The sequence below is a fragment of the Dendrobates tinctorius genome, unplaced genomic scaffold, assembly GCF_039654945.1.
Source record: "Dendrobates tinctorius isolate UK_male_01 unplaced genomic scaffold, ASM3965494v1 ptg000011l, whole genome shotgun sequence".
Lineage (NCBI taxonomy): Eukaryota > Metazoa > Chordata > Amphibia > Anura > Dendrobatidae > Dendrobates > Dendrobates tinctorius.
In genome coordinates this window covers 91,682,143-91,709,887 of record NW_027361679.1, presented here as the reverse complement: position 1 = coordinate 91,709,887, position 27,745 = coordinate 91,682,143, and the positions used below count along the sequence as shown (strand labels likewise).

At 44.9% G+C, this 27,745-nt stretch overlaps 1 protein-coding gene across 4 annotated transcripts in view; it reads right to left on the bottom strand.

The window, feature by feature from the left end:
* LOC141048771 (uncharacterized) overlaps positions 1 to 26,141 on the bottom strand; it is a 63,660-nt gene extending 37,519 nt beyond the window's left edge. Inside the window, exons 1-6 of one of the 4 annotated variants that reach the window (XM_073544763.1) lie at positions 25,043 to 26,133; positions 19,835 to 19,987; positions 11,791 to 11,896; positions 11,604 to 11,703; positions 8,246 to 10,636; positions 5,204 to 5,378 (exon numbers count right to left, since the gene is read on the bottom strand). In XM_073544763.1, the coding sequence (XP_073400864.1) occupies positions 5,204 to 5,378; positions 8,246 to 10,636; positions 11,604 to 11,703; positions 11,791 to 11,896; positions 19,835 to 19,987; positions 25,043 to 25,095 (2,978 nt within the window). In that variant the 5' untranslated portion in view covers positions 25,096 to 26,133. Of the gene's footprint in view, positions 1 to 5,203; positions 5,379 to 8,245; positions 10,637 to 11,603; positions 11,704 to 11,790; positions 11,897 to 19,834; positions 19,988 to 25,042 lie in introns of all 4 variants that reach the window. The other 3 variants (XM_073544771.1, XR_012220143.1, XM_073544780.1) reach the window with 3 other exon arrangements.
* Positions 26,142 to 27,745: the final 1,604 nt, after the last annotated feature.

Sequence of the window (27,745 nt, the reverse complement as noted above, 5' to 3'; positions counted from 1 at the left end):
GATAATGGAGATTTTGAATCTCTGCGCACACTTTTGGACACTGGACACTTGTGGATTGTGTGAGGCCCACTGATATCTGAGCGCTATGTGACAGGCTCGATGGCACAGCTGTGACAAAAGTGACTAAAGGATAAGGGAGATTGGATTACTTTTAAAAAAGCAGTTTGCGGAGCAGTGGGTAAACAGCAATGCAGCGTGTCAGGAAGCCTTAAAAGGCAGCCCAACAACCAACACCACTGATACACCACTATATAGCCTCCCCTTGCACTGCACACACAGTGACTTGTGTGTTGTGCAGGCCAAATCGCTAGCAGCAGAAGCAGTTTTTTTGTCTTCTTCCCTGCCTAACGCTCTCCCTACAGAATCAGCAGCAACCTCTCCCTATACTAAGATCGGCAGAAGTAAGATGGCGGTAGGCGTGCACGCCCTTTTATACCCCCTGTGACGCCCACCAAAGCAAGCCAATCACTTGCATGCCCTTCTGAAAGATGGTGGTGACCCGTGCCTAGGTCATCACGTTGCCCACAGTGTCCGTGGATCCTGATTGGCTGAAAAAGAGCGCAAAACAAACTTTTGAAACGCGACTTTGGCGCGTAAGTCGCCGACCTCGTGGCCGACCTCATCCTAGGGTCGGGTTTCGTTTCATGAAACCCGACTTTGCCAAAAGTCGGCGACTTTTGAATTTTTTCGACCCGTTTCGCTCAACTCTACTTGTCCCAGGTGGGACATCACTGTCCTGTGACAGATCGCTGATCTGTCACATCACAGATCACTGTGACAGATCAGCGATCTGTCACAGGCAGTGCAGCAGGCTTCCTCGTGCCTGCGCTTTGCAGGCACTGAGGAAGCCGGCTCCCTGTAGGCCCCCGAAGGTCCCCGTCGCCATGTTGGATTCGGGGGCCTGCAGGGAAGGAGCCCCCCGCAGCAGCGCTGCACTTTGCGCTGCCGTGGGGGGCTCAGGGAATCACGGAGGGAGCCCCCTCCCTGCCGATGCTTCCTATTAACCCTTGGCACACCGCGATCGTGTTTGATCGCGATGTGCAAGGGGTTAACGTGTCGGGGGCGGTCCGTGACCGCCCCTGACACATTGTGCCGGGTGTCAACTGTGATAATCAGCTGACTCCCGGCCGCGATCAGTGGCGCTCACCACGTGGGCGCCGCTGATCGCTATGACGCACTATCCCGTCCCTGGGAATTAAGTCCCAGGGCACATGGACGGGATAGTACGTCATATGGGATTAAGGGGTTAAAAGCCTGATATTACCATTTTACTACAGTAAATTTATGACTTAAGCTTAAACATGAGCCTTATATGAAGGAGTCTGAGTCATGGAAATGGAGGAGTCGGAGGTTTGGCTTACCGACTCCACAGCCCTGATTACAACGATATAAGATTTATATTGTTATTAGGTTTAGCTGTTGTCACACACTAAAACACGCTTTTTTTGTTTTGCAAAAACAAATTATTACATATTTCGGCCAACAATCATGTGAGGGCTTGTTTTTTGCGGGAATAGTTGATGTTTTTATTGGTGACATTTTTTGATCGCTTTCTATTCCGATTTTTGGGAGGCAGAATGAATAAAAACCAGCAATGTAAAGAATCTTTTTTTTTTTTTTTTATAAGGCCTTTCCACATGTGGTAAAATTAATAAGGTAGCTGTATTCTTTGGGCCAGTACGATTACAGCGATAGCACATTAATATTGTTTATGTTTTGGCACTTTTACACAAAAACTATTTTACAGAAAAAGATATATATTTTTTTGCAATGCTTTATTCTGAGAGCTATAACTTATTTTTGTGCTGATGGAGCTGTATGGCAAATGAAAAGAATTTGCCAGGGGAAATGCAGAGTGATAATGTAAACTCCCCATTAAGTATTACCTGCCTAACCCAGGAAGAAGTGCAGAACCGCCGTAGTAAGATTAAAATTGACAAATCACCAGGCCCTGATGGCATTCACCCTCGGGTATTAAGGGAGTTAAGTAATGTGATAGACAGGCCTCTATTCCTTATATTTAAAGACTCTATAGAAACAGGGTCTGTTCCTTTTGATTGGCGGCAAGCAAATGTGGTACCAATATTCAAAAAGGGGTGTAAAAGGGAACCTGGAAACTATAGGCCGGTAAGCTTAACATCTGTTGTGGGTAACATTTTTGAAGCGTTTCTAAGGGATACCATTATGGAATATCTCAATGTTAATAAATGTTTAACTCCATATCAACATGGATTTATGAAGGATCGCTCCTGTCAAACTAACCTGATCAGCTTCTATGAGGATGTAAGCTCTCAAATGGACCAAGGAGAATCATTGGATGTCATTTATCTCGACTTCTCTAAAGCATTTGACACTGTCCCACATAAAAGATTGGTAAGTAAGATGAGAAAGCTTGGGCTAGGGGAAAAAGTGTGTAGATGGGTAGGTAGCTGGCTTAGTGATAGAAAACAAAGAGTGGTTATTAATGGTGCATACTCAGATTGGGCCCCCTACTATTTAATATATTTATTAATGATCTAGTGGATGGCTTACACAGTAAAATATCAGTATTTGCAGATGATACAAAACTATGTAAGGTAGTTAACACAAAGGACAGTTTGCAACTACAGACAGATTTGAGTAAATTGGAGAATTGGGCTGAAAAATGGCAAATGAGGTTTAACACAGATAAGTGTAAAGTTATGCACATGGGAAGGAGAAACAGATGCTATAATTACTTACTAAATGGGAAACTGCTGGGGAAATCAGACATTGAAAAAGACTTAGGCATCTTAGTCAATAAGAAGCTAAATTGGAGTGCCCAGTGTCAGGCAGCTGCCACCAAAGCAAATCGGGTCATGGGATGCATTAGAATTGGTCTGGGGACACGAGATGAAAACATAATTCTCCCTCTGTACAAATCACTCGTCAGACCACACTTGGAGTATTGTGTGCAATTTTGGACGCCAGTGCTCAAGAAAGACATTACTGAACTTGAAAGGGTTCAAAAGCGGGCTACTAAAATGATAAATGGAGTTGGTTCACTACAATACCCAGAAAGGTTATCAAAATTAGGTCTATTTACTCTAGAAAAGAGAAGACTTAGGGGAGACTTAATATATATGTACAAGTATATCAGAGGGCAATACAGAGATCTCTCCAATGAACTGTTTGTACCAAGGACTGTGACAAGAACAAGGGGGCATTCTCTTCGTTTGGAGGAAAGACAATTTCTGCACCAGCATAGAAGAGGGTTCTTCACGGTAAGAGCAGTGAGGCTCTGGAATTCTCTTCCTGAGGAAGTGGTGATGGCCAACTCACTGAATGAATTTAAGAAAGGAATGGATGCTTTTCATGTGAGTAACAGTATAGAAGGTTATGAATAACAGAATATTATAGGTAGATGGTTGACCCAGCTTAGGGGAAGGAATTTTTTTCCCTATGGAGAAAATTGGCTTCTACTCTGTGGGTTTTTTGCCTTCCCCAGGATCAACAATGCAGAACAGCTGCACTAAAAATAGGCTGAACTAGATGAACATAACGTCTTCCTTCAGCCTTCAAAACTATGTTACTATGTAACTTGCTTTTTGCAGGACAACATTTTCAGCTATACCATTTTTACTTACATTCAGCTTTTTTTATCGCATTTAATTCCACTGTTTGCTCAGAGGTATGATTTTTAAAGCATCTTTTATGCTTTTTTAATAAAGGGGTTAACCAGTGGGACAGTTTTATCGGCTGGGTCGTTCCGGACGTGGCAATAGCAAATGTGTACTTTTTTTTTTTCCTTAAAAAAATATGTGATTTATGGGTACAATATACTGTATATATTTGTTTTAATTATTTTGTGATTTTTTTTTTTTAAATCAGTTGACATTTTTCACTTTTTGCAGTCTGATCGCTTGAAGCACAGCAAAACAGGAGCTTTGCTACTCTTTACAAAACTGTAAGTACTGCACTGACAGACAAACTTGCTACATCATGCTTTGAGCATGATGTAGCAAGTTTGCTAGCTCTAGTGACCCGAATTTCGTCATGACGACATCAGGTGCCTATGAAAACAATTGGGCCCTCGCGATGACGCCGATCAAAAAGGGCTCCCTCCCTTTGTTTGCCTGCTAAATACAGTGATCATTATTGATTACAGTATTTAAGGGGTTGAAGTGCCGGGAGCAGTGTGGGTACCACTCTTGCTCTGAGTGACGGGTGTCAGCTGCCATTATCAGCTGACACCCAGCGACAACCACATGCACACAGCCTTTGTGCATGCAAAATTACAATGACGTATCCATTTTTTTCGAAGGTCAGTAACTACTAGAGGTGAACACTGCCACATGCGGATTATATTTTCTGCACTGGTGTGCCACACGGCCAATCCCTGATTGTAGGCTGGCTGATTCATTTGGTATGTATTGGCACCTTGTATTAGTGCAGATGCATTTAGGCCTGTCTGGTGTTTTCCTGAATTTTTTGGAGGATTTTTTCCTCTTTCTGTGGTTTTCATGTAAGAGTAGGACTGGCAAGTGTAAGGAACTTTGACGCAGTTTGCCAGCTTCCGTATTAAGGCCTTACATATATTGATATGTTTTTGTGCACTGTATATTTTTTCAGGGTGCAGTTGGGCCCGAATGGTTCTGCTTACTGTGGCCTCTGTTCACACGGGATGCATTCTAGTTGGCACTGGGCAGCCCCCCTATATGGTGTTACTAAGAGGCTGTGAACCAAAAGCCCTGCATTCCCTGTGTGAACACTGTCACATGCGGATTATTTCTTCTGCACTGGTGTGCCACATGGCCAATCCCTGATTGTAGGCTGGCTGTTTCATTTGGTATTATTGCACCTGTGCAGCTGCCATTTTACTTGGGTCCGCTGCACCCTGGATTAGTGCAGATGCATTTAGGTCCTGTCTGTTTTTTTCCTGAATTTTTAGGAGGATTTTTTTCCTCTTTGTGGTTTTCAGGCTGCTTGGAAGTATAGATACGTCTAAAGTCATAAAGGGTTTAAAGTGTAATAATGGTTAGATTTTAATATTTAACATGTGGTAGATACCAAAATGTATTTAGTATTTATTTTTGTGTTATAGTAGTTTGCATAAGAAATTGGTGCTACAATTCAATCGGTCATCTTTCAATAATAGTTTTATCATTTCTGGGCAATATATTCACTTTCTCTACATTTATTTGGATTATTTTAAGATATATTTATTTAGAAGTCTTTCACTTACCTGGGATCCAACAATAAGTAATTAAAACTAGATTTTAAGACACCCTCTCTCCACTTTCGGGTTTTATCTGGTTGGTCAAATTCTTGTGAAAGCGCTGCCTCATCTTTCCTGCAGTCTGGAATGTTAAAGGTGTGAAGGGCTAAAGACAGTTCTGTGCTATATTCAATGGACAAACCTATAATGTAAAAGTAAAGTCCAATTTATAAGTATAAAAAAAAAAAAAAAAATCAGATTGATACTATATGGATACTAGTCAGATATTTCCATTCATTTATTAAAATCTCCTTATCAAAAAGCCTGTAGGCTTACACAGACAAATGGATAATGATCTCCTAAGGCAAGGGTCCCCAGCCTGTGGCTCAGGACCCACTTGTCGCTTTTGGCTGTCAGCTTTGTATATTAGAACTAAGAGTATAGGAGTGGTAGTCTGCGCTGCTGTGCCACATACAGGAAATCCGGAGGATGTAGTAAGGTGAAAAGAAGATGTGATTTAATATAAACGTGATCTGAAGTGGAAACAACTTCTTAATTGCACAAAAATTGAGCAAAAACACAGCCACTCAAAAATATGCCGGAGGAGCAGACTGGAATAGAGTTGCGCTAATTTTTGCAACTCATAAAAAAGACGCAATTGATAAATCAGGAAAAAACAACATCTGGAATGGCTAAACTCTGCTCACATATAAAAAGCACATATACAATAGACTTAAAAAAAATGCGTTCTAGTATAAAGAAAGCAAAAAAGGGTGCAAAACACAAAATTAGAGCTAAAACCAGGTACAAAGGCAATGATGAATCAGGGCCTATAATTTTGTTGCTCTAGTCTCTGCAAAACCTTCAAAATGGCTGCATGTGCTGCTACTTTTGAAAGACTTTTCAACCGCATTTCCGAGTAATTCAATTTGTACTCATGCAAATAAGGTGTTAAGTGCCCTGTGTGCAAAAAAAGCACTTAAAGGGGTTGTCCGGGCTTTTCACATAATCTCAGTGCATATCTGGGCTGCCGAATGATGACAATAAGTAATTTACCTTCTGTCACCAGTTTGCAGGGTTTTCTAGATATCAGTCTGTTGCTTCTGAGCAGAACGTCCAAGGGGGGGGGGGTGTTCTGGCGTTGAAATGAGAACTGGTCGTCTCCTCCTACTCTACTAAAAACCTGCCCTCTATAGCAGCAACCCCACCCTCCATAGCAGCAGGCCTCCCCGTCCACATGAACAAGCCCTCCACACACAGTAACAAATCCTCCCCCTCTAGCAGCCTCAGTGCAGAGAGCAGAAGCACCCAGCTGCTCCTCCTCCAGACACACACTGAACAGTGATCTATGGAAAGTGAAACTCTAGTGAGGAGGGAAAATCATTTCAATGCCAGAACACACACCCCCCCCCCTTGGACGTTCTGCTCAGAAGCAATAGACTGATATATAGAAAACCCTGCAAACTGGTGACAGAAGGTAAATTACTTATTGTCATCATTCGGTAGCCCAGATATGCACTGAGATTATGTGAAAAGCCCGGACAACCCCTTTAAGGAGTCCACTGTTGTGTTCTTACACAACACCACCCTCTTTAGCTTTATTGATAGATCGCTGCCTGCATGACAATTGCTAGGAAGGGAAATCAGACAGTGATCTATCCATCATGATAAAGTGGCTGTTGATGGGAAGGGAAACCATCTCGGGAAGCAGTCCTTGATAAGTGTGCCGCTAGGTCCAGAGCACCCATTGCCAAATTTGTACATGGATTAAAAGTTGATTTCTTGGAAATGAGGCAACAGATATAAGATATAAAGAGGTCCATGCATTTAAATTTTAAAGCCCTGCACACCCATACATGCTATTTATCTTCTACTGGCACTCCTGCTTTTATGAGGCAAGACTTGACATGAAAGTGTGGTTGGCTGGACCTAACGTATTTTTCGGACTATAAAAGATGCACTTTTTCCCAAAAATTTTTTGGGGAAAATGGAGGTGCGTCTTATAATCGGGATATACTTACAAGTAGTGTGGCGGCAGCAGGAGTCGGGTGATTCTGCGGCGGTCCGACGCTGCAGGGCGATGATCAAACTCCCATCCCAGGCTGGTGCGGCAGGTTTGGCGGTGCTCTGTGGTGCGTTGGCTGCGGCGGCATTTTGGAAAAAGCCTGGAGGCACCGCACATCCATTGCTGCAATGCAGTGGCCTCTGGGAAAATGGCCGCCAGGGGGCTACGCATGCTCAGATTGAGATCTCGGCAACAAGATCTCATCCTGAAATTTCAGGAGACGAGATCTCGACGCCTCCAGACGCTCACAAAATGCCAGCACAGCCCCCCGCACTACAGAGCACTGTCGAACTTGCCTGGGATGGGATTTCCTGGAGGCCACCGCATCACAGCAATGGACGTTCGGGGACGCCAAGCTTTCAGAAAATGTCGGCGGAGCCCCCACACCTTTAGCACCGCCAAACCTGCCACACCAGTCTAGGATGGGAGTCATATCGCCAGACCACCGAACACCCCTGTGACCATGCTCCACCAGAGCTGCCGATCCCCCCCGTAAGGTGAATTCGGACCCCCACTTGACACCGTATTACCCCAAATTTTCAGAAGGAAAATGGGGAGTGTCTTATGGTCCACTGCGTCTGAGAGTCCAAAAAATGCGGTACTTCACTAACATTTCATGTAAACATTCAAACTACAAAGACCTTAAAAGGTGGCACAATAAAAATTAAGGGACTGCCTGTACCAGTAATCTCAGGTGCCATCTGATGTTCACCTCACAGTTTTCCAATGTACTTGAAGCCTAGATTACCATATTAATCCTGATCAGACCTTTAAGTACCAGAAACTATAATGCAGACATTGTATGAGACAGGACACATAACATTCTGACAATAGCCAGTAAGGAGAGGCGAGTAAAGAATAACTAAAAATCTCACCTCACCAGCAGAAAAAAAAAAAAACAACTCCCTGAGGACGAGACAATTTTTTTTTTTTTTTAAATATAAAAAGCAAAGTTCTAACAGCAGCAAGTTCAGGGCTATAAACAGAGGCTATTAATGTCTTACCTGACGGTCTATTTGATGTTTGCTCCTTTAAACGTTTATCTAATAATAAGATGCACATTTTCCGATTTTGACTAGTTACTTGCACAGTTTCATCTCCGAACCCTCTAAATCTGCTGGCAATTTCATCATTAGACAATCTGTAGAGTTCTATAGCCACTCGATTAGGTGAATTTAAAGGAGGGGCCCTATTCATGGTTATAGGGTTAATTTTATAGTTTCTCCAGTCATAAATAATGGTATTGTCAGAATTTCTTGGAAGATTGGTGCCAGACTGATCCATAGATGGCATATGCTTTTCGATAAGTACATGTCCTTTATCATTATCCTTATAGAGATATTCAACAGGCTCTGACTGGCTTATGTTAACTGGGCGTCCACCAGGTGATAGTGGCACTTCTTGGCTGTCAGAATCATCAACTGTACTTAAATCTAGTTGAGCAATGCTTTCCTCAACTTTCACGATGGAAGAAAGTCTGCTAAAGCTGTAACGTGGAACTTTACGGCTATTCACAGCTGTGTCTTCTATGAATGTACTATGATAAAAAGATTGATTACATAAAGACGTAGGCAATGATTTATCTTCCCTGGTAGTAATAACTTCTCTGTTTTTCTGGTCAGCAACTCCACTAATCTCAGATTCACCATCTTCTGTTAGCCATGCACTGTCCAAAACCGCACCTTCAACACAATGGTTACTAGCAGTTTGCTTCAATTCCCTGGATTTAACTTCTGCCTCTGAGGAAAGATCATCTGTGAGAAAGTTGCTGATATCGACGGTTGTTTGTAGCTCAGAGTCATTTTCCTTATCATCCTGTAGAATATTTTTCAGTGAAGTCCGCTCTAACGGATTTTTAGCATCAACAATATTGAGGGTTTCAGATGTATTCGACGTCTTAGATTCATAGATCACACCCGGAGAGTGAGAGCTCTTCCTAGGCAAAAATTTATCTGGTGTAAGATCATGTGAGAATGTTGCTAGGGGATCTTCTGGTCTCCTTACTCGCCTGCCTCGTTTGGGCATTTCCACAGACTCATCGAAGAGCGAAGAAATGTTCTGTCGAAAATTGTAACAATGGAGTCTACTTTTAGTACGAGGTGTAAAAAAAGGACTTTTGTCTTCATTCGATGTTGATGATGAATATTTAGTTGCAAGCATCATTTCTTTCAACCCTTTGTAAAGCTCAGAATTTTCTTTGCCATGTACATATTTATGTGCTTCTATAATAAATGTATCTTCAGAGCTACTAGAGGAGGAACACGCATATGGCTGTTTAAGTGACCCATGCTGTAGAGATTCGGCTTCACCAGTTACTGGAATAGTGTCAGCACTTAAGGCCTCTGACTCAGTCTTATTACAACCCTTTGTAGACAGTAATGAGTTCCTTAATGGAGCTTGCAAATTACAGCTTCCATGTTCCATGTAATTTTGTGGTACAACAGACAGAGTTGGAGATTGTGAAGTTTGCAGCAAGTCTGAGGTTCTTACAGTTTTCTTTATATCCTCAACTGTAGGTGCTCGGCTTCTTTCACTAGGGGTGGAAACTCCTGTTAACGCTTTATTTTCCACTGCTGGCACCCCTTTCCGAGTACCTACAAGTTCAAGGTTCTGAGCATTCACGGTATCATTACCTGAATTATGAAGGGAATTTGGAATTCTTTCTGGTCTCCACCTTCTATCACCACTATCCCAGATGTTTGTGTTACACTCACTGTACTTAGTCCTAAAATCAGACCGGTTATCATGCAAAATCAAAGCCTCTTCCTCATGATCATCACTGCTTTCTTTGATGTAAGCGTTAACATGATCTAGAGAAATTTCATCTAATCCGTTGAGTTTTGTGAAAACCTGATAATCTTCTGTGGTCGGATTCAATGGTAATTTTCTGCTACTTATTAAATCTTGAGGTATGGTAGAATACATACAACTGCCCAAAGCTGCTCTAGAATTATTTTCCCAGTTACGATCAATCAAATGTTGAGTCTTATCAGACACGTCACAATTAATATTTTTGCATATGGAGGACTTCTCCAAAGTTACATCAGATTCCCTGTGAGTAGAAAAGTATTCACTACAATGACTACTCTGTAAAGTCTTTGTAAAAGGCACCACTTTTTCTTCAGTTGGATTTACTTCACATTTATGTCGCATGATTTTGGTACTATCATCTATTTGTAATTCTTTTTTGGAACCATTTTTTGAACACAAGCCTGGTATTTCCAAGTGGCTTGATATTACTGCATAGTCCATGTTTCCTGGAGTGACAATTTTAGGAAGAGACATCAAAGAAGAGATTTTAGTGCTACTTGACGGGGTGTTTTCATAGGCTGACCCAAGCAGCAGTGTAATGCAGCTCATTTCTGTGATATCAGGTAAAGAATTATTGTGACATTCTGGAAAAAGAATCAAAGGATATGATTATGACACCTCGAGGATTGACATGCACATAAAAACCAAAATGACGGATTACCGATGGGTTGGCACGACACCCCGGGATCTGTAGGAGACCCCTGTGGTCGTCATTGCCGGATAGCTATGAGCGCCGCCCAGCAGGTCGGCGCTCATAGCAAGTGAGAATTTGTGATTATATATATAATTTTTTTTTTTAAATATTAAAAAAAAATCTATAAAACATTTAAATCACCTCCAATCAAAATAGAACAATTAAAAAAAAAAAAACTTTGTGTCGCTGCATTCAGAAACGACCAATCAATATATAAAAATAATTAATTCAAATCGATAAACGGAGAAACGAGAAAAAAAAACCCGCCAGAATTAAGCTTTTCTGGTCACCGTAGCATTGCACTAACCTACAATAGCGGGCGATCAAAACATCGTATCTACACCAAAATGGTATCAATAATCATCAGCTCGGCTCGCAAAAAATAGGCCATCAACGAGCCCCAGATGCCAAAAAAATGGAGATGCTACGGTTTCAGAAAGTGAATTTTTTTTTTGTGCAAACTTTGGATTTTTTTTCACCACTTAAATAAAAAAGAACCTAGAAATGTTTGGTGTCTATGAACTTATAATTACCTAGAGAATCATAAAGGCAGGTCAGTTTTAGCATTTGGTGAACATAGTAAAAAAACAAAACAAAACGAAAAAAAAACAAAAAAAAAAAAACCACCCCACAAATGATGAGTTGCACTTTTTTTGCAATTTCACTGCATTTTCCAGTACACTGTATGTTAAGACCAATAGTGTTGTTCTAAAGTACAACTCGTCCGGCAAAAAAGTCCTCACATGGCCACATTGACTGAAAAGTAAAAAGTTATGGCTCTGGGAAGAAGGGGAGCAAAAAATGAAAAATGGCCAGGGGGTGAAGGGGTTCATAGTAAACATTACCATCTATTTTACCTGTGTATCCATCAGAGATTCTTTCTGTGTATTCCTGAAGTGCTACAACACACCTCCGGTTATTCTCCATTAAAGCCAAGTCTAATGCTGTATTTCCATCCTGTGATAAAAGACACAGCTGAAAAGGCTCTCAAGAGAAATGGAATCAAAGAAAGAAATGTTATTTGGGGGGCCAAAAGGAACTAACCTGATCCTGAATAGAAGGGTCTCCACCTTTCTGCAACAAGAAGATAAGAGCCTTACAACATCCCCAAGAAGCCGCTACATGCACTGGTGTCAGATCATCTATAGATCTAAATAAATAAAAGTTAAAAAGAAGGGGTATATAAGCTGTTACAGAGCAAGAAATCACACAGGAACTGTTAGGATTACTCAGGAGTGTACCACATAAGATATCAGATATACGGAGCAGGATGGAAATTGTATGTTAAGAGATATGAATATGAAAGTTACAACAAAATTAAACAGTATTTACGTGTCAGGCTAGACAGGACTAAAGAATCTTTCAAGCAATCTATTTTAAATACCTACAGGACCCAAAGTAGGTCTTTTTGTGACTAATTTTGAGAATTTACAGTAATAACTGACTATTAAATTAGTTTTCCTATTTAATAAAGTTATGGGATGTTAAGATTACTTTATGGTCCGTGCAAAATATTCAGTTTCTTCCTGAACACTTGTGCTATGGCCACCTGTTTATCAAGTGCAGTTCCCTGCATACGTCACATAACTTTGAAGAGCACACAGCACTGCTTCATTCTCAAAATCATTAGGTCTCCTAGAGTAAGGTCATGACCTAGGCTCATGCCATACATACCTTCTCAAATTTAAAAAAAACACTTGTGTCCCATGAATGGAATAACTTGTTATGTATTTCTATGTTATGCATTTTATTTTGCTGTTGCTAGGGAGAAGCTCTGCTGTCTGAAGTTTGTCCCTTTGTGTCTCATGTAGTTGATGATTTTAGCCCTTGCTCCTCCCTTCTTCATTATCAGTTTGCTGTAGCCATCTTTGGATGCACATGTGTACTGCTCTGTTTGGGATTACGCTTTCCGCCTGCTGCATTTTTGCCCTATGAGCTGCGGCCACCGCCATCAGGGGCTTATCTACAGCATTCTGTAATGCTGTAGGTAAGCCCCTGATGTAATCTGAAAGAGAAGAAAAACAAGTTAGATTATATTCACCCGGGGATCCGGTCCGATGGGTGTCGCAATCCGGCACCTCCCATCTTCTAGAGATGACATCCTCTTTGCTTCCCGTCGCGGCTCTTGCGCAGGCGTACTTTATCTGCCCTGTTGAGGGCAGAGCAGAGTACTGCAGTGCGCAGGCGCCGGACCTCTCTGACCTTTTTCCGGCAGCTGCGCACTGCAGTACTTTACTCTGCCCTCAACAGGGCAGAGAAAGTACGCCTGCGCAGGAGCCGCGGCAGAAGTAAGGAGGACGTCATCGCTAGAATATGGGAGGCGCATGACCGGACCGCGGCACCCACCACACCCCCTGTGAGTATAATCTAACTTGTTTTTCTTATCTTTCAGGTTACATCAGGGGCTTATCTACAGCATTACAGAATGCTGTAGAAAAGCCCCTGATGGCGGTGGCTGCAGCTTATAGGCCGAAAATGGGGTGACAGATTCCCTTTAATACAAGATTTCAGAGAATATCAACTCTGTTTCGCCTGGTCTCCGCAAGATAAATAACACAGTCTAATGTATCGGATTCGGTGATTCAATGAACACATGCGCGTACAAAGCCGGCAGCACGTGAAAACATACCCCAATTCTCTGCCTGATTTACAACAGCAAGAAAAGACACAAGATCTCATGCAGCCTTCAGTGAAAGATCCAAACGCTTGACTAAACCTACATGGAAGGTCAAAGACGATCTAGAAATCACCAAATGTGAATTACTTTCCAATGTATCGTCCCTATGGGAAAGGATGCAGAATCAAGTGACTGTCCTGTCTATGCCTAGCACTCATAAGTTACCACCAGAGGGAGCCTTTAAACGATTGGTATGCTGAGTACAGTCTTTCAAGGACACTTGTGAGAAATATACCTCCGTCTTGGCGATACTAAACACGTCATCAGAGTCTCTAAAGGAACTTCAGCGCTTTCAACTACTCAATTCTGAATGAGACTGCACTGTGCACGATATCATGAATAAAATAGAAGCAAAAATTGCGCAGATGTCGGAAGCATCGTCTCACAAAACCAGGTCCGCTAAGTACTCAAAGCACCCATCCAGATCAAGTGCATCAAAATTCTCTACCCTCAGTGAACAGCTTATAAAAGCACGTGATGAAGCGGAAACTACGAAAGTGCAAGCCATCTTCCCCCAAAAGAAAGCAGAGATGGAAGCCGAATCTGCACACAGGAAGACATGGATGCATTGACAGCAAGGGCAGAAGACGAGGCTGCAAGAAGGTGGAAATAGAAGTCATAGAGAAAGAATGCAAACATGCGACAGCCATGGCAAGGTTAAATATCTTTGAACAAGCTCTAAGTGGAAGTCAAGGGGACAGTATCAGCTTATGTGAGATAGATACAGAAGACCCCCTTAAGCACACAAGAGACTACGTACTAAGTCAAAACAACAAACCACTGGCCACCAATGTTCCTGTCAGTTCCGACACTTCTCCAAGGCACCAAAACGCTGACCCACCTACTCCTCCCAGCTGTCAAGGTCAGTCCAACGCACAACCAATGTCCAAACCTGAATCTCATACATGCTCCAACACGCAGCCAAACACTGCACCTCAGCAAACTCCATAAGCCAACGTCTACATGCAACCTAACATGACGGCAAGTCACAATACCTTTGACAACCGCATGGCTCCAGCCTCGCATACGGACAGAGACTGTATACACCAAACCGGTTGCTGGATTAAACGCTTACGCCGCTCCATATGTTCTCACGTTTCTGAACCAAGAAACTACAACCAAAGTGAACAGCACTACTCAGCCAGCATGTGTGCTCCCAAAGTCAGAAAGAACAGACATGTCTGACTTTGCGAGGTACATGATTCACCGAGAACTCACCAACACCGGTCTCACAAGGTTCAACGACCAACCAGAAAATTACAGAAAGTGGTAGTGTGCCTTTAAAAACCGCAAATAGTGACCTCTGCATTACTGCTCCTGAAGATCTGGACCTGCTCGATCCACAGAGAGAATCAAGACACTCAGATCCGTTTACATCAGCGATACAACGGCTGGTCTCACGACCGCATGGGGCAGACTAGAGAAAGGTTTCAGCAGTCCTGAAGCTATAGAAGACGCACTGCTCAAACAATTAGAGGATTTCCCTAAAATATCCGGCAAGAATGCTTCAAAATTCCAGGAACTCAGCAACCTGCTGTTTGAACTCCAGCTGGCCAAAACAGGCACACATCTACCTGGCCTCAGCTACCTGCACACCGCACGTGGGGTGAAACCCATAGTCGCCAAGCTGCCATATAACATGCAAGCAAGGTGGACTACGCTAGGGACAAGTTGCAAAAAGGAACACCAGGTGTCCTTTCCTCCGTTCTCCTACTTCTGCGAGTTCATCAAAAACCTTGCAGAGCATAAGGCTGACCCAAGCTTCACCTGCGGAGAACCCACCGGCACAGCTTCACCAGCTCCTAAATATGAGAGCCCTCGTCAAATTGACAAGAAAACGTAAAGGCCCAGAATCGGTAAAAAAGACTTATGTTTTTCCCACACCAGCATCGGTTCTTGACAAGGACGTCAAGGGTGAATGAGTCGAGAATCCAATCCGTCAGAGTCCCATCCGCAAGAAGCCACATCCGCTGAAGAAATGTATTGGCTTCAGAAAAAAACCACTCCAAGAACGCAAGGAGCTTCTAAAGAACACCTTGCTAAGGACTGTAAGGTTACAATTAAGTGTATGGAGTGTGACAGCGAGGACCATGTATAAGCGCTCCATCCAACCCAGCTTAACCCTACACCTACATCTTCTCCCAAGGCGGGGAGAGTACAGGCCAGGCAGCAAGCCATCTCGCAGTATCGTCTTCATGCACAGAAGTCTGCAGAGAAGGTCTTTGGGACAAGTCTTGTGCGAAGATTTGCCTAGTAAAGGGTATATCCCAAGGGTCACCCAGAGAAGGCTGTGAAGGTGTATAGCATCCTGGACGATCAGAGCAACCAATCATTAGCAAGATCATAACTCTCTGATCTGTTCGATTTAAAAGGAAGCGCCTACCCCTAGATCTTAGGCACCTGTAGCGGCACCTCAGAAGTCTTCGGAAGACAGGCCAGTGGTCTCATGGCAACGTCTCTTGAAAATACCATAGAAATACCTCTACCCACACTCATCGCAATCAGTTTTCGTCCAACAAGGAAGAGATCCCAATGCCGGAAGCCGCTCTTCATCACTCTCATCTGAAGACTATAGCCAACAAGATTCCAGCTCTCAATCACAATGCAGAAATCTTGATTCTACTTGGGAGAGACATCCTCCACTTACACAAGATTCGCCAGCAAATCAACGGCCCACATGACGCACCACTTGCTCAGCGCTTCTATCTAGGCTGGGTGATCATAGGGAACGTCTGCATAGACAAAATGAAGAGAACGTTATCTTCTCCCACAAGATGCACATCTTGCCAAATGGTCACAGCAGTCATTTCCAGCCATGCCCACATCATTACTGAGTGAAAGAAACTAAGCGACACCAAGTGGCGATGGCCACCACCTGACAGTCCGAACATGGACAGTCCCTGGGACGACGACCTCGGGTCAACAGTGTTCAATTCCACAAGTGAAGACAACAAGTTGGCACCCACAAGAGATGATAAAGAGTTCATAAGGGTTATGGACATGGAGTCGTCTTGAGCTAATTCTAACAGCTGGGTGGCTCTGTTACCCTTTCGTTCTCCAAGCCCAAGGTTGCCAAACAATCTGCAGCAAGCAACTGCAAGGTTCCCTTTTCTAAAGCGCACTTTAAAAAGGCCAGAGATGTAAAGACATTTAATCGATTTCATGGAAAACATCTTTGACAGAGATCATGTAGAACCAGCACCACCACTGAAGGAAGGAGAAGAATGCTGGTACAGTCAGTCCTTCGGAGTCTGCCACCCTTGAAAATCTATATTAGTAGTGGATTTCCTTAATACCATTTTATACAGATTTATATATATTCGTCACAGATAAGCTATAGAATATGTATTCCTTTGGATCAGTCTCACGAGTCCAAGCCTTAGAACACGCCGATTCGATGGACTCTATTTGTTTTGTCTATTTTTTCTTGTGCATCATGAGATATTGAATTCTCTTGTGATATTGAACCATTTCTCTTTTGTATGTGTTCTTACAGCAAATCCTTAGAGAATCTCTGATGAAGGTCCAGTGTTGGACCGAAAACGTTTAGTTAATATTATCTGGATGCCAATAAAATGGAATCATCTTTCTTCACCATTTTGAGTGCCAAGTTCTTTATATATTTGTGATACGGGCTGGATACCCTACTTGTGCACCTGCTACTGACTTATTGATAATTTGAGTGCCTTGTTGTTTCTACTACCCTTGAAAACCTAACCAGATCAGGGTGGCATTTGACTCCAGTGCTCAGCATGAAGGCGTCTCCCTCAACAACTTGCTTCTTACTGGACCCAACATGAACAACAGCCTCATAGGAATGTTAATTCACTTCAGGCAGTAACCCGTGGCGATAATGGCAGACATCCAGCAGATGTTTCATTGTGAAGGAAGACAGTAGAACTCTCTCAGGTTCCTATGGCACAAGGCAACGACATCCACGACAAGGTCATAGACTACCGGATGAAGGTACACATCTTCGGCAACAGCCCTTCACCTGCTGTAAGCGATCTATGGACTGAGATGGGCAGCCCAGTAAGGTGAGAGAGAAAATGGAAGTGATGCTCGTCAGTTTGTAGAGAAGAAATTCTAAATGGACGACGGGCTCAAGTATTTATCCTCGAGTGAAGAGGCTATCGATCTGCTCTCCAGGACTCAGGAAATGCTCTCTACGTCAAATCTCAGGCTCCACAAAATTATCTCCAACAGTCAAGAGGTAATGGAAGCGTTTACATCTGAACACAATGCCACGAGCTTAAGAGACCTCGATTTAGGTTCCGACGTCCCTCCCACGCAACGCAACCTCGGTCTGTTATGGGATATTAAACAGGACCCATTCACCTTTCAAGTGTCACCCATTCACCAAACGAGGAGTCCTATTTGTCAAACAGTATCTACGATCCTATTGGGTTTGTCGCACCCATCACGATTCAAGGCAAGATAATGCTAACACAGCTCACTGATGAAAATACCGATTGGGATGCTCCGCTGCCATCCCAGAAACAACAAAGATGGGAGACCTGGAAGAAGTCACTAAAGGTCTTAGAACAACTCCAAGTTTCATGTTGTTATTCTGTAAAATCTGCTTCAGTTGCTGCCAGAAGAGAAGTTCACATTTTCTCAGACGCGTCTACTGAAGCCATAGCCGCAGTAGCTCATCTGAAGACCTCAGGAGCGTATAATGAATTGCACTGTGGTTTCATTCTGGGAAAGGCCAAACTAAACCCTCAACCTGCACACTCAGTACCAAGGCTTGAACTTTGTTCAGCACTATTGTATTGGCTGTAGGAATCGCTGAAGTTGTGAGAGATTAAATGGACATTGCAATAGATTCCTTTACATTCTACACAGATAGTACAGTGGTCCTAGGATATATAGATTCCATGTTGCTGGTTCACAAGATTCCCCTCACCCATGAAGTGCTGGTCACTTTCCTCACAGAGATGTCAACTATAATAAATGCCAGACCTTTGATTCCGGTATCATCCGATCCTGATGCTCCAATGATTCTCACTCCAGCTACACTCCTTATGCAGAAGATTGGGAGGGACTGGAACAGATCCAAAGAGTTTGATCAAAAGGACATTTTCAGACATCAATGGAAGCAGGTACAACATCTGTCTAATGTATTCTGGCACCGGTGGAAGACTGAATATCTGCATCTGCTTCAAAACCGTCACAAATGGTGGGAGCCAACTCCTAAACTTCAAGAAGGAGGAGATCTTGTCCTTTTAAAAGACAAAGAGGCTCATAGTAACCACTGGCTGATGGGCCTTATCACCAAGGTTGTGCCCAGCGATGACGGAAGGTAGAAGTCAAGGTGACAAAAGGGGGTTTAACTCGAATCTTCTTTTGCCCAGTCACTGAACTTGTGCTACTTTTACCGAAGGGGAATGTCACATGAACTGAACATTGCTGCTAGACTCCGCCACGGGGGGGGGGGGGGGGGGGGGACATACCCCTTCATACCCCAGCCGTGTTAGGACATAAAACGTTATGCGTGCAACCGGGCATGAAGACTTGATCAAACGTTACTGTTGGATTATTGGGTTAGTGGAAGAGTTGGCTTGTTGCGGCTTCCCCATCCCGAAGATGGGGTTTTCTACTGAACTCATTCATTTTTTTATTTCTTTTTTCAAGGAATACAAGTTGTCACTTAAGTATGGACTTGAATTGTTGCATTATTGTTGCATAGTGTTTTCTGCTCTCTCCTCTTTTCAGGTTCCATGTCGGCGTTGGACAGAAATGACTCGACAGGTCAGAGAGACATTGTGAAATCTGAAGATTTCAGATGGGGAGTGTTATGTCCCATCAATGGAACAACTTATGTATTTCTATGTTATGCATTTCATTTTGCTGTTGCTAGGGAGAAGCTCTGCCCTCTGAAGTATGCCCCTTTGTCTCACCTGTAGTTGATGATGTTAGCCCTTGCTACTCCTTTCTTCATTATAAGTTTGCTGTAGCCATCTATGGATGCACATATATATTTCTCTGTTTGGGATTACTCTTTCCACCTGCTGTTTTGTACTTAATACAAGATTTCAGAGAATATCAACTCTGTTTCTCCTGGACTCTTATTACAAGTCACTGCTAGTTGAGTTGACACTCTGAGGACGCCTGGCATGTGAGTACAACAATCATACAGTTATCTACGGGATAAATGGCTTAGGATTTAGAGACTCATACTGCCTTGTCGAGTTAGAATACTCTCCATGAACTGGAACAAAGCTATATAGAAGCATCTCATGAAAGGTGGACTTTTCCTTTTAAGAACCATATATATTGTATCAAAAAAAATCTCAGAGTTCAGAAGGATTGCTTTCTTTAGGTGGTAGCCAACAGAATTACTATGCTCTTTCTATCCACTCATAGGATAACCAATGACAAAGACTATGTATCTTTACTGACACATACCTGACATTCGGATTTCCACTGTGTTGTAGTATCAGTTTTAGACATCTCAGGGCACACTCACTTTCCTTCCCTGAAGCAAAGTGAATGGCAGCAATGCCATTGGGAAGAACAAAATTTGGGTCTGCTCCACATTTTAAGAGATTTTCAACTTCCCTGAGGAAAAAAAAAAAAATGTTATCACAAAGCCTGTAGACTTAGCTTAGTTATGGGGGGGGATGGTTGAAATTACTTCATAAACACATAGAACAGAGGACTAAAGGGAACCCGTTACATAAACCTAAACCATAAAGCATGATTTTGTTAATTTTTTGTAGCAGGAAACAAAACGATGGCAATGCATACATTAACACATGCGGATTTTCCACAATTGTACACTTAGCTTTAGAGTAGGGTGATTTTAAGATCACATGAAAGGGGTAGAGGTCAATGGCATACTGCCAATTGTGGCACGCCGTGCGGCTGCTGTGGGGCCAGTGAGTCAGAAGGCCCAGTGCCAGCACTGCCGCCCCTGACCGTCATTGCACGTTCAATTACGATTGACGCTTCCTCCTCCATCATTCTTCCTCGGCGTCTGACATCCACTGAGGTATGCTGCGCTTCAGAATGCTGGCTACAGAGACCGGAGCAGCAAGGGAACAAGGAGAGGTGAGTATTGTATTTTTTGTGCAGTGTACTGTATGGGGGTGGGGGGACTATGGGGTGCATGGCATACTGTATGGAGGGATATGGGACGTGCATTACACTGTACAGAAGGCAAAGTGGGGCCCTGCAAACTATATGGAGGGTTATGTGAGGCCAATTATGCCATATTAACAACCTATATCTGTAACAGCAAATCGGTGGAGATATAATGAAACAATCCAATGCATGTAAACAAGTAAGGAGGACAAGTGCTGAGGACTATAAGTTCTTTCCCCCTACCCGATGTATAGAAAGTGGAAGACATGCTGAAACCGGCATAGTAAGTCCAGGTATGCTAGAATCCAGTATAAATAAATTAATAGTAGATGGTGCAATACCAAATACAAGGCCACTAAAGGCAAATGTTATCAAGACCAGTGACACCCAACGGACAGCGCCATAGAAGAGAATAGTAAAAGATAATTTTTGCGCTATGCAAAGTGTATAGAGGATATATACAGTGGCACGTAAAAGTTAGGGTACCCCTGGAGAAAACTACTGTTAAATCAAGTTTAAGGGTGGTTTCACATTAGCGCTTTTTAAGCGCACGCACGGCCGGGGGTAGCTCCGCCCCCGAGCCGGCTCTCTGCCCGGCGTGCCCGCCCCTTGCTTGTAGCGCCGCCTCCTAGGGCACAGCGGCGCCTGCGATCGGCGCACCCTATCTTTAGCATAGGGTGCGCAGATCGTGCGCAGGCCGTGCGCTAGTTGCGCTTTGACCTGCTCTGCGCACTTTTGACGGTGCGCCGTGCGCGCCAAAATCAAACTTTTCGGATTTTGGCGCGCACGGCGCACCGTCAAAAGTGCGCAGCGCAGGTCAAAGCGCAACTAGCGCACGGCCTGCGCACGATCTGCGCACCCTATGCTAAAGATAGGGTGCGCCGATCGCAGGCGCCGCTGTGCGCTAGGAGGCGGCGCTACAAGCAAGGGGCGGGCACGCCGGGCAGAGAGCCGGCTCGGGGGCGGAGCTACCCCCGGCCGTGCGTGCACTTAAAAAGCGCTAATGTGAAACCAGCCTTAGAGAGGTGCCTTTTCTGGGGAGGCTGAGAGCTGATACTTTTAGCCGGGAAGGGGGGGCAGTATCCATGGCCCCTTCCTAGGTTATTAATATAAACCCGCAGCTGTCTGCCTAGCCTTTGCTGGTTATTAATTTTAAGGGGACCCTATGTCATTTTTTTTTTTTTTTTGGGGGGGGGGGGTTTCTCCCATTTTAATTGCCAGTAAAGGCTACGTATACAGCTGTGAGCTGATATTAATAGCGCATGAAGCTCCATGAGTATTACCCCCTTCCCAGGCTATAAACATTGGGTCCACAGCCGTCGGCTTTCCCTCTGCTGGATAAGAAAATTATGCAGGAACCCATTCCATTTTTTTCTGAAAAATAATCTTTTAATAATTAAATACATGTACAGTAAGCTGCAGACACACTGTACTAATTGTATTTGTCACTGACATCTGTATATCTAGCCATCCTTTATGTATTTACTGTATGTAATCCATCTATTCTACACTGTCGGATCCTGCTGTGATTTTACTGTATGCATGCAGCTGCTGAATTGCCGACTTTTCAAAGTACCGTATATACTTGCGTGTAAGCCGAGATTTTCAGCCCATTTTTGGGGGGGTCAAAGTCCCCCTCTTGGCTTATACGCGAGTCATATACGCCAGAGAGTCGGCAGGCGAAGCGGAGCGGGGGTGTAAGCTCATACTTACCCCTCCTGGCACGTCTCTGCAGCTCCCCCCCCCCTTCTCCCACGGTCTCAGGAGCCTTCCTTCAGCCATCACGTGGTACAGCTCATTAAAGTTATGAACATGCGCATATTCATGACTTTAATGAGCAGTACCACGTGACCGCTGAAGGAAGGAATAGCTGCCGGAGAGAAGCAGGGGGGCTGCAGAGACCGCGCCAGGAGGGGGTAAGTATAAGCAAAATTCACCTGTCCCCGGTCCACCGCTCTGTCTGCCGGGGCCTCTGTCAGTGACGTTCAGGCAGCAGAGGGAGCGATGACGTAATTAGTGCGCACCCTCTGCTGCCTGAACGTCACTGACAGAGGACCAGGTAGACAGAGCGGTGGACCAGGGACAGGTGAATATCGCTGGTGCCGGGGGCCCTGAGCCAGCGGTGACACAGGCACCTGTCCCCCATAGCGCGCCGGTGTCCCCACCTGATCAGGAGACCGGCACCCGGCTCCCAGCGAAGAGAGGTGAGTATGTAATTTTTTTTTTTTTTTTAATTTGCAGCAGCAGCATATGGGGCCTATTTTATGGAGCATCTTATGGGGGCATAATCTATGGAGCATCTTATGGAGCAGCATATGGGGCATAATCTATCTAGCATTTTATTGCGCATTTTATGGGGGCATAATCTATGGCGCATCTTATGTGGCATAGTTTATGAAACATCTTATGGGACATAACCTTTATGGAGCAGCATATGGGGCATATTATTCCATGGAGCATCTTATGGGGCTATCATAGAATCATAGAATCGTAGAGTTGGAAGGGACCTCCTGGGCCATCTGGTCCAACCCCCTGCTCAAAGCAGGATTCGCTAAATCATCCCAGTCAGATGTCTGTCCAGCCTCTGTTTGAAGACTTCCATTGAAGGAGAACTCACCACTTCTCGTGGCAGCCTGTTCCACTCATTGATCACTCTGTCAAAAAGTTTTTTCTAATATCTAATCTGTGTCTCCTCCCATTCAGTTTCATCCCATTGCTTCTAGTCTTTCCTTGTGCAAATGAGAATAAAGTTGATCCTTCTACAATGTGACAGCCCTTTAGATATTTGTAGACAGCAATTAAGTCTCCTCTCAGTCTTCTCTTTTGCAAACTAAACATTCCCAAATCCTGCAACCTTTCCTCATAAGACAGGGTTTGCAGACCGGTCACCATTCTGGTTGCTCTTTTCTGAACTTGCTCCAGTTTGTTGATGTTTTTTTTAAAATTGTGGTGCCCAAAACTGGACACAATATTCCAGATGAGTTCTGACCAAAGAGGAGTAGAGGGAAATAATGACTTCACGTGATCTAGACTGTATGCTTCTGTTAATACATCCTAGAACTGCATTTGCCTTTTTTGCTGCTGCATCACACTGTTGACTCATATTCAGTCTGTGATCTATTAGTATACCCAAGTCTTTTTCACATGTGCTGTCACTTAGCCCTATTCCTCCCATTCTATATATGCTTTTTTCATTTTTATTGCCCAGATGTAGTACTTTGCATTTCTCCCTGTTAAAAACCATTCTGTTAGTTACTGCCCACTTCTCCAGTTTATTTAAATCTTTTTGAATCCTCTCTCTCTCTTCTCTAGTATTAGCTATCCCTCCTAGCTTTGTGTCATCAGCAAATGTAATCAGTTTACCCTCAATTCCTTCATCTAAATCGTTGATAAAGATGTTGAACAATACAGGGCCCAGGACAGAGCCCTGTGGTACCCCACTTGAGACATTCTTCCAACTGGATGTGCAGCCATTTACGACCACTCTTTGGGTCCGATCACTAAGCCAGCTATGAATCCACCTAACAGTTGCCTTGTCCATTCCATACTTAGTCATTTTTTCAATAAGGATTGTATGAGAGACTTTGTCGAATGCTTTGCTGAAGTCAAGATATACTATATCTACAGCATTTCCTTGATCCACCCAATCCATGAACTGTATGGAGCTTTATGTGGGGCTCCTGATTCAATATGGATATTCAAAAACATTTAGCCTACTGATGCCTCAATTAATTTTAACTTTTATTGGTATCTGTTATTTTTGAAATTTACCGGGGGGGGGGGGGGGGGGGGTCGGCTTATATACGAGTATATCCGGTACATTGGTGTGTAATAAAAATAAAAAGCAAAATAAAAAAAAAGTCAGCCAGCTTCACATGATCCGAGTGTTGTGCGATTATTTTCCAGTCCGATCGTGATTTAGAAGTATGGTCCTACAGGAAGTATTTTTTCCCCTCTGGGGGCACTAAACTTTATAAGGGTATGTTTCCACGTTCAGTATTTGCTGCGGATTGGACGCTGCGTACAGTGGCAGTGTCCAATCCGCAGCGTCCAGATGTTACAGCATAGTGGAGGGGATTTATGAAATCCCATCTCCACTATGCGTTCCAAGATGCAGAACTGCTTAACTGGACAAGCAGCACGTCTTGTATAGGATGCGGTGATTCCACCGTGTGTTCAATGAACACAAGCGGAATCACCGCACGTACAAAAGCCGGCAGCGCACTAGGAATATCAAAAAGCAAACTCTTAATTTGCTATTTATGCAAAAAAAAAAAGGCCTTTTGGAGTCAAAACGTTACTTTTTTTTGCGTTTGCTTGTGCTGCCATACAAATTGTACTGTATGTAAGTATGTATGTCTACATATACACACACAGTAATACAAATACATTATATACACGTACATTCCCAAAAGAACGCACGAGAGAAATACACACAGAAAAGCTCACAGTTGCCGCTATGTTACACCAGTGATTGCCTTGATCGGGCGCTATACACACACACAGAATTACACGCGGTTCCGCACTCACTTGGCGTCTTCGTTCTCCACCGCCTCACACAGCTTTTGGGCCAAATCCTCCATCCTGCCATGGGCCGCCAGGACTTGTCAGGCAGAATGGCGGGAATTACAAGGGCTCGGGGTTCGGGCACAGGGGCGGCCGCGGCTCCATAGCAGTCGCGCGTGGCAGACCGACTTCCTCGTAGTTCGGTAACACATTCACAGACCGGTGCTGTACGGTGCGCCCTTCTTATACGACACAACACAGCCGGCACAAAGTCAAACTTCCCTCTTTTCCGTCACGGTGTTCTCCCGCTACTGGTGACTCCGCCCGGCCCTCATCGCCTCTCCTGCCCGACCTCCGGTGCCTCCTCAGCCCGGCCCTCAGCGCTTCTCCTGCCCGACCTCCGGTGCCTCCTCAGCCCGGCCCTCAGCGCTTCTCCTGCCCGACCTCCGGTGCCTCCTCAGCCCGGCCCTCATCGCCTCTCCTGCCCGACTTCCGGTGCCTCCTCAGCCCGGCCCTCAGCGCTTCTCCTGCCCGACTTCCGGTGCCTCCTCAGCCCGGCCCTCAGCGCTTCTCCTGCCCGACCTCCGGTGCCTCCTCGCCCGGCCCTCAGCGCTTCTCCTGCCCGACCTCCGGTGCCTCCTCAGCCCGGCCCTCAGCGCTTCTCCTGCCCGACCTCCGGTGCCTCCTCAGCCCGGCCCTCAGCGCTTCTGCCCGACTTCCGGTGCCTCCTCAGCCCGGCCCTCAGCGCTTCTCCTGCCCGACCTCCGGTGCCTCCTCGCCCGGCCCTCAGCGCTTCTCCTGCCCGACCTCCGGTGTGCTGTGCCTCCTCAGCGCCTGTCCTGCCCGACCTCCGGTGTCCTGTGCCTCCTCAGCGCCTGTCCTGCCCGACCTCCGGTGTGCTGTGCCTCCTCAGCGCCTCTCCTGCCCGACCTCCGGTGTGCTGTGCCTCCTCAGCGCCTCTCCTGCCCGACCTCCGGTGTGCTGTGCCTCTCCACTCCCTGGCGCAGTGCTCTCTCCGTTTCCCCTGTGGGAAGAAGCCTCTGCCCTCCTCCCGCTCACTCACAGCCTTGGAGCCATTCCGTGATGCATCGTTGCCTTGTAATGGCTGTATCCGGTGGGAGATGGAGGTTAGAGGCCTCACATATGGGACATGGAGGCGGCCAGAGCTCCCTGCTGCTATGTGTAGGTAAAAGCTGGGGCCAGTCATTGGATAAGCTACATGTCCAGACCTGTCCTAGGAGCCAGACCTGGTACACAATGGGGTCCTGCGCCCATGGCTGTGTATTAAAGGGAATCTGTCACCCCATTTTTCCTCTGAGCTGTGACCACCGCCATCGGGGCTTATCTACAGCATTCTGTAATGCTGTAGATAAGCCGCCGATGTAACCTGAAAGAGAAGAAAAACGAGTTAGATTATACTCACCCAGGGGCGGTCCGGGTCCAGTCTTGGTCCGATGGGTGTCGCGGTCCGGCGCCTTCCATCTTCTAGCAGTGACGGCCTCTTCTTTGCTTCCCATCGCGGCTCCGACGTACTGCTGTGTCCTGTTGAGGGCAGAACAGAGTCCTGCAGCGAGCAGGCGCCGGGAAAGCTCAGAGAGGTCTGGCACCCGTGCACCGCAGTATTCTGCTCTGTCCTCAACAGGGTACAACAGGAGCTGCGACGGGAAGCAAAGAAGAGGCCGTCACCGCTAGAAGATGGGAGGCGCCGGACTGCGACACCCATCGGACCAAAACCGGACCCGCACCGCCCCTGGATGAGTATAAGGGTAAGTGCACACAGATTTTTTTGGATCTGCAGATTTTGTAGTTAAATCAGCAGGACTAAAGTCCTACGGTTTATCTGCGGTTTTACACCTCATAATGGATGAGGTGTGAAACCGCAGCGTTTCTGCACAAAAGAATTGACATACTGCGGATTGTAAACCGCAGCAAAACCGCGCGGAAAAATCCACAGCATGTGCACAGCGTTTTTTTTTACATAGGAAATAAAGGTACTGTACAACACAGCAAAATCTGCTGCGGACCCGCAGGTGCAGAAACGCTGCGGAATCGCAGCAGAATCCGCAGCGTGTGCACATACCCTAATATAACTCGTTTTTCTTATCTTTCAGGTTACGTCGGGGCTTATCTACAGCATTAAAGAATGCTGTAGAATAAGCCCCTGATGGCGGTGACGGCTACTGATACTAGAAAAAATAGGTGACAGATTCTCTTTAAGGCCAGGGAAGCCAAGTTTGGGGATTGGTGGGCTTCCTACAGTTGGAGCAGACTTGTAAGCTAAGAACCTGTAAAATTTTGCCAAACTGCGTCTGAGCGTCCGCCTCCGGTAGGTGTACACACCTGAAAATGATGCCCAGAGAGCTAACGTTCGCTCTGTCGGCACGATTAGACAGTCAGCGCATAAGTCCGAATCCCGTTTTGCTGGGGGGTTCAGACATATGCTGTATTGGAATTGAAATAATTTTGTGACTGCTGGGACCCTCAATGATTTTGAGAACGGGGATCTCCCCCTCTGAAGGGAGCGATGGTTGACCGTGCACAGCTCCGCTCCATTCATTCTGAATGGAAGTGCCAGAGATAGCTGGGTGCTGGTCTTTATCACGCATACTAAGGGTCATTCACACTGTGCTGTACGTGGACAAAAGACATCAATCGGACCAATATTATTCAATGGTGCAATGCAGATGAGCATTTTTTTCACTGAGCCAATCTGCATGTGAAAAAAAC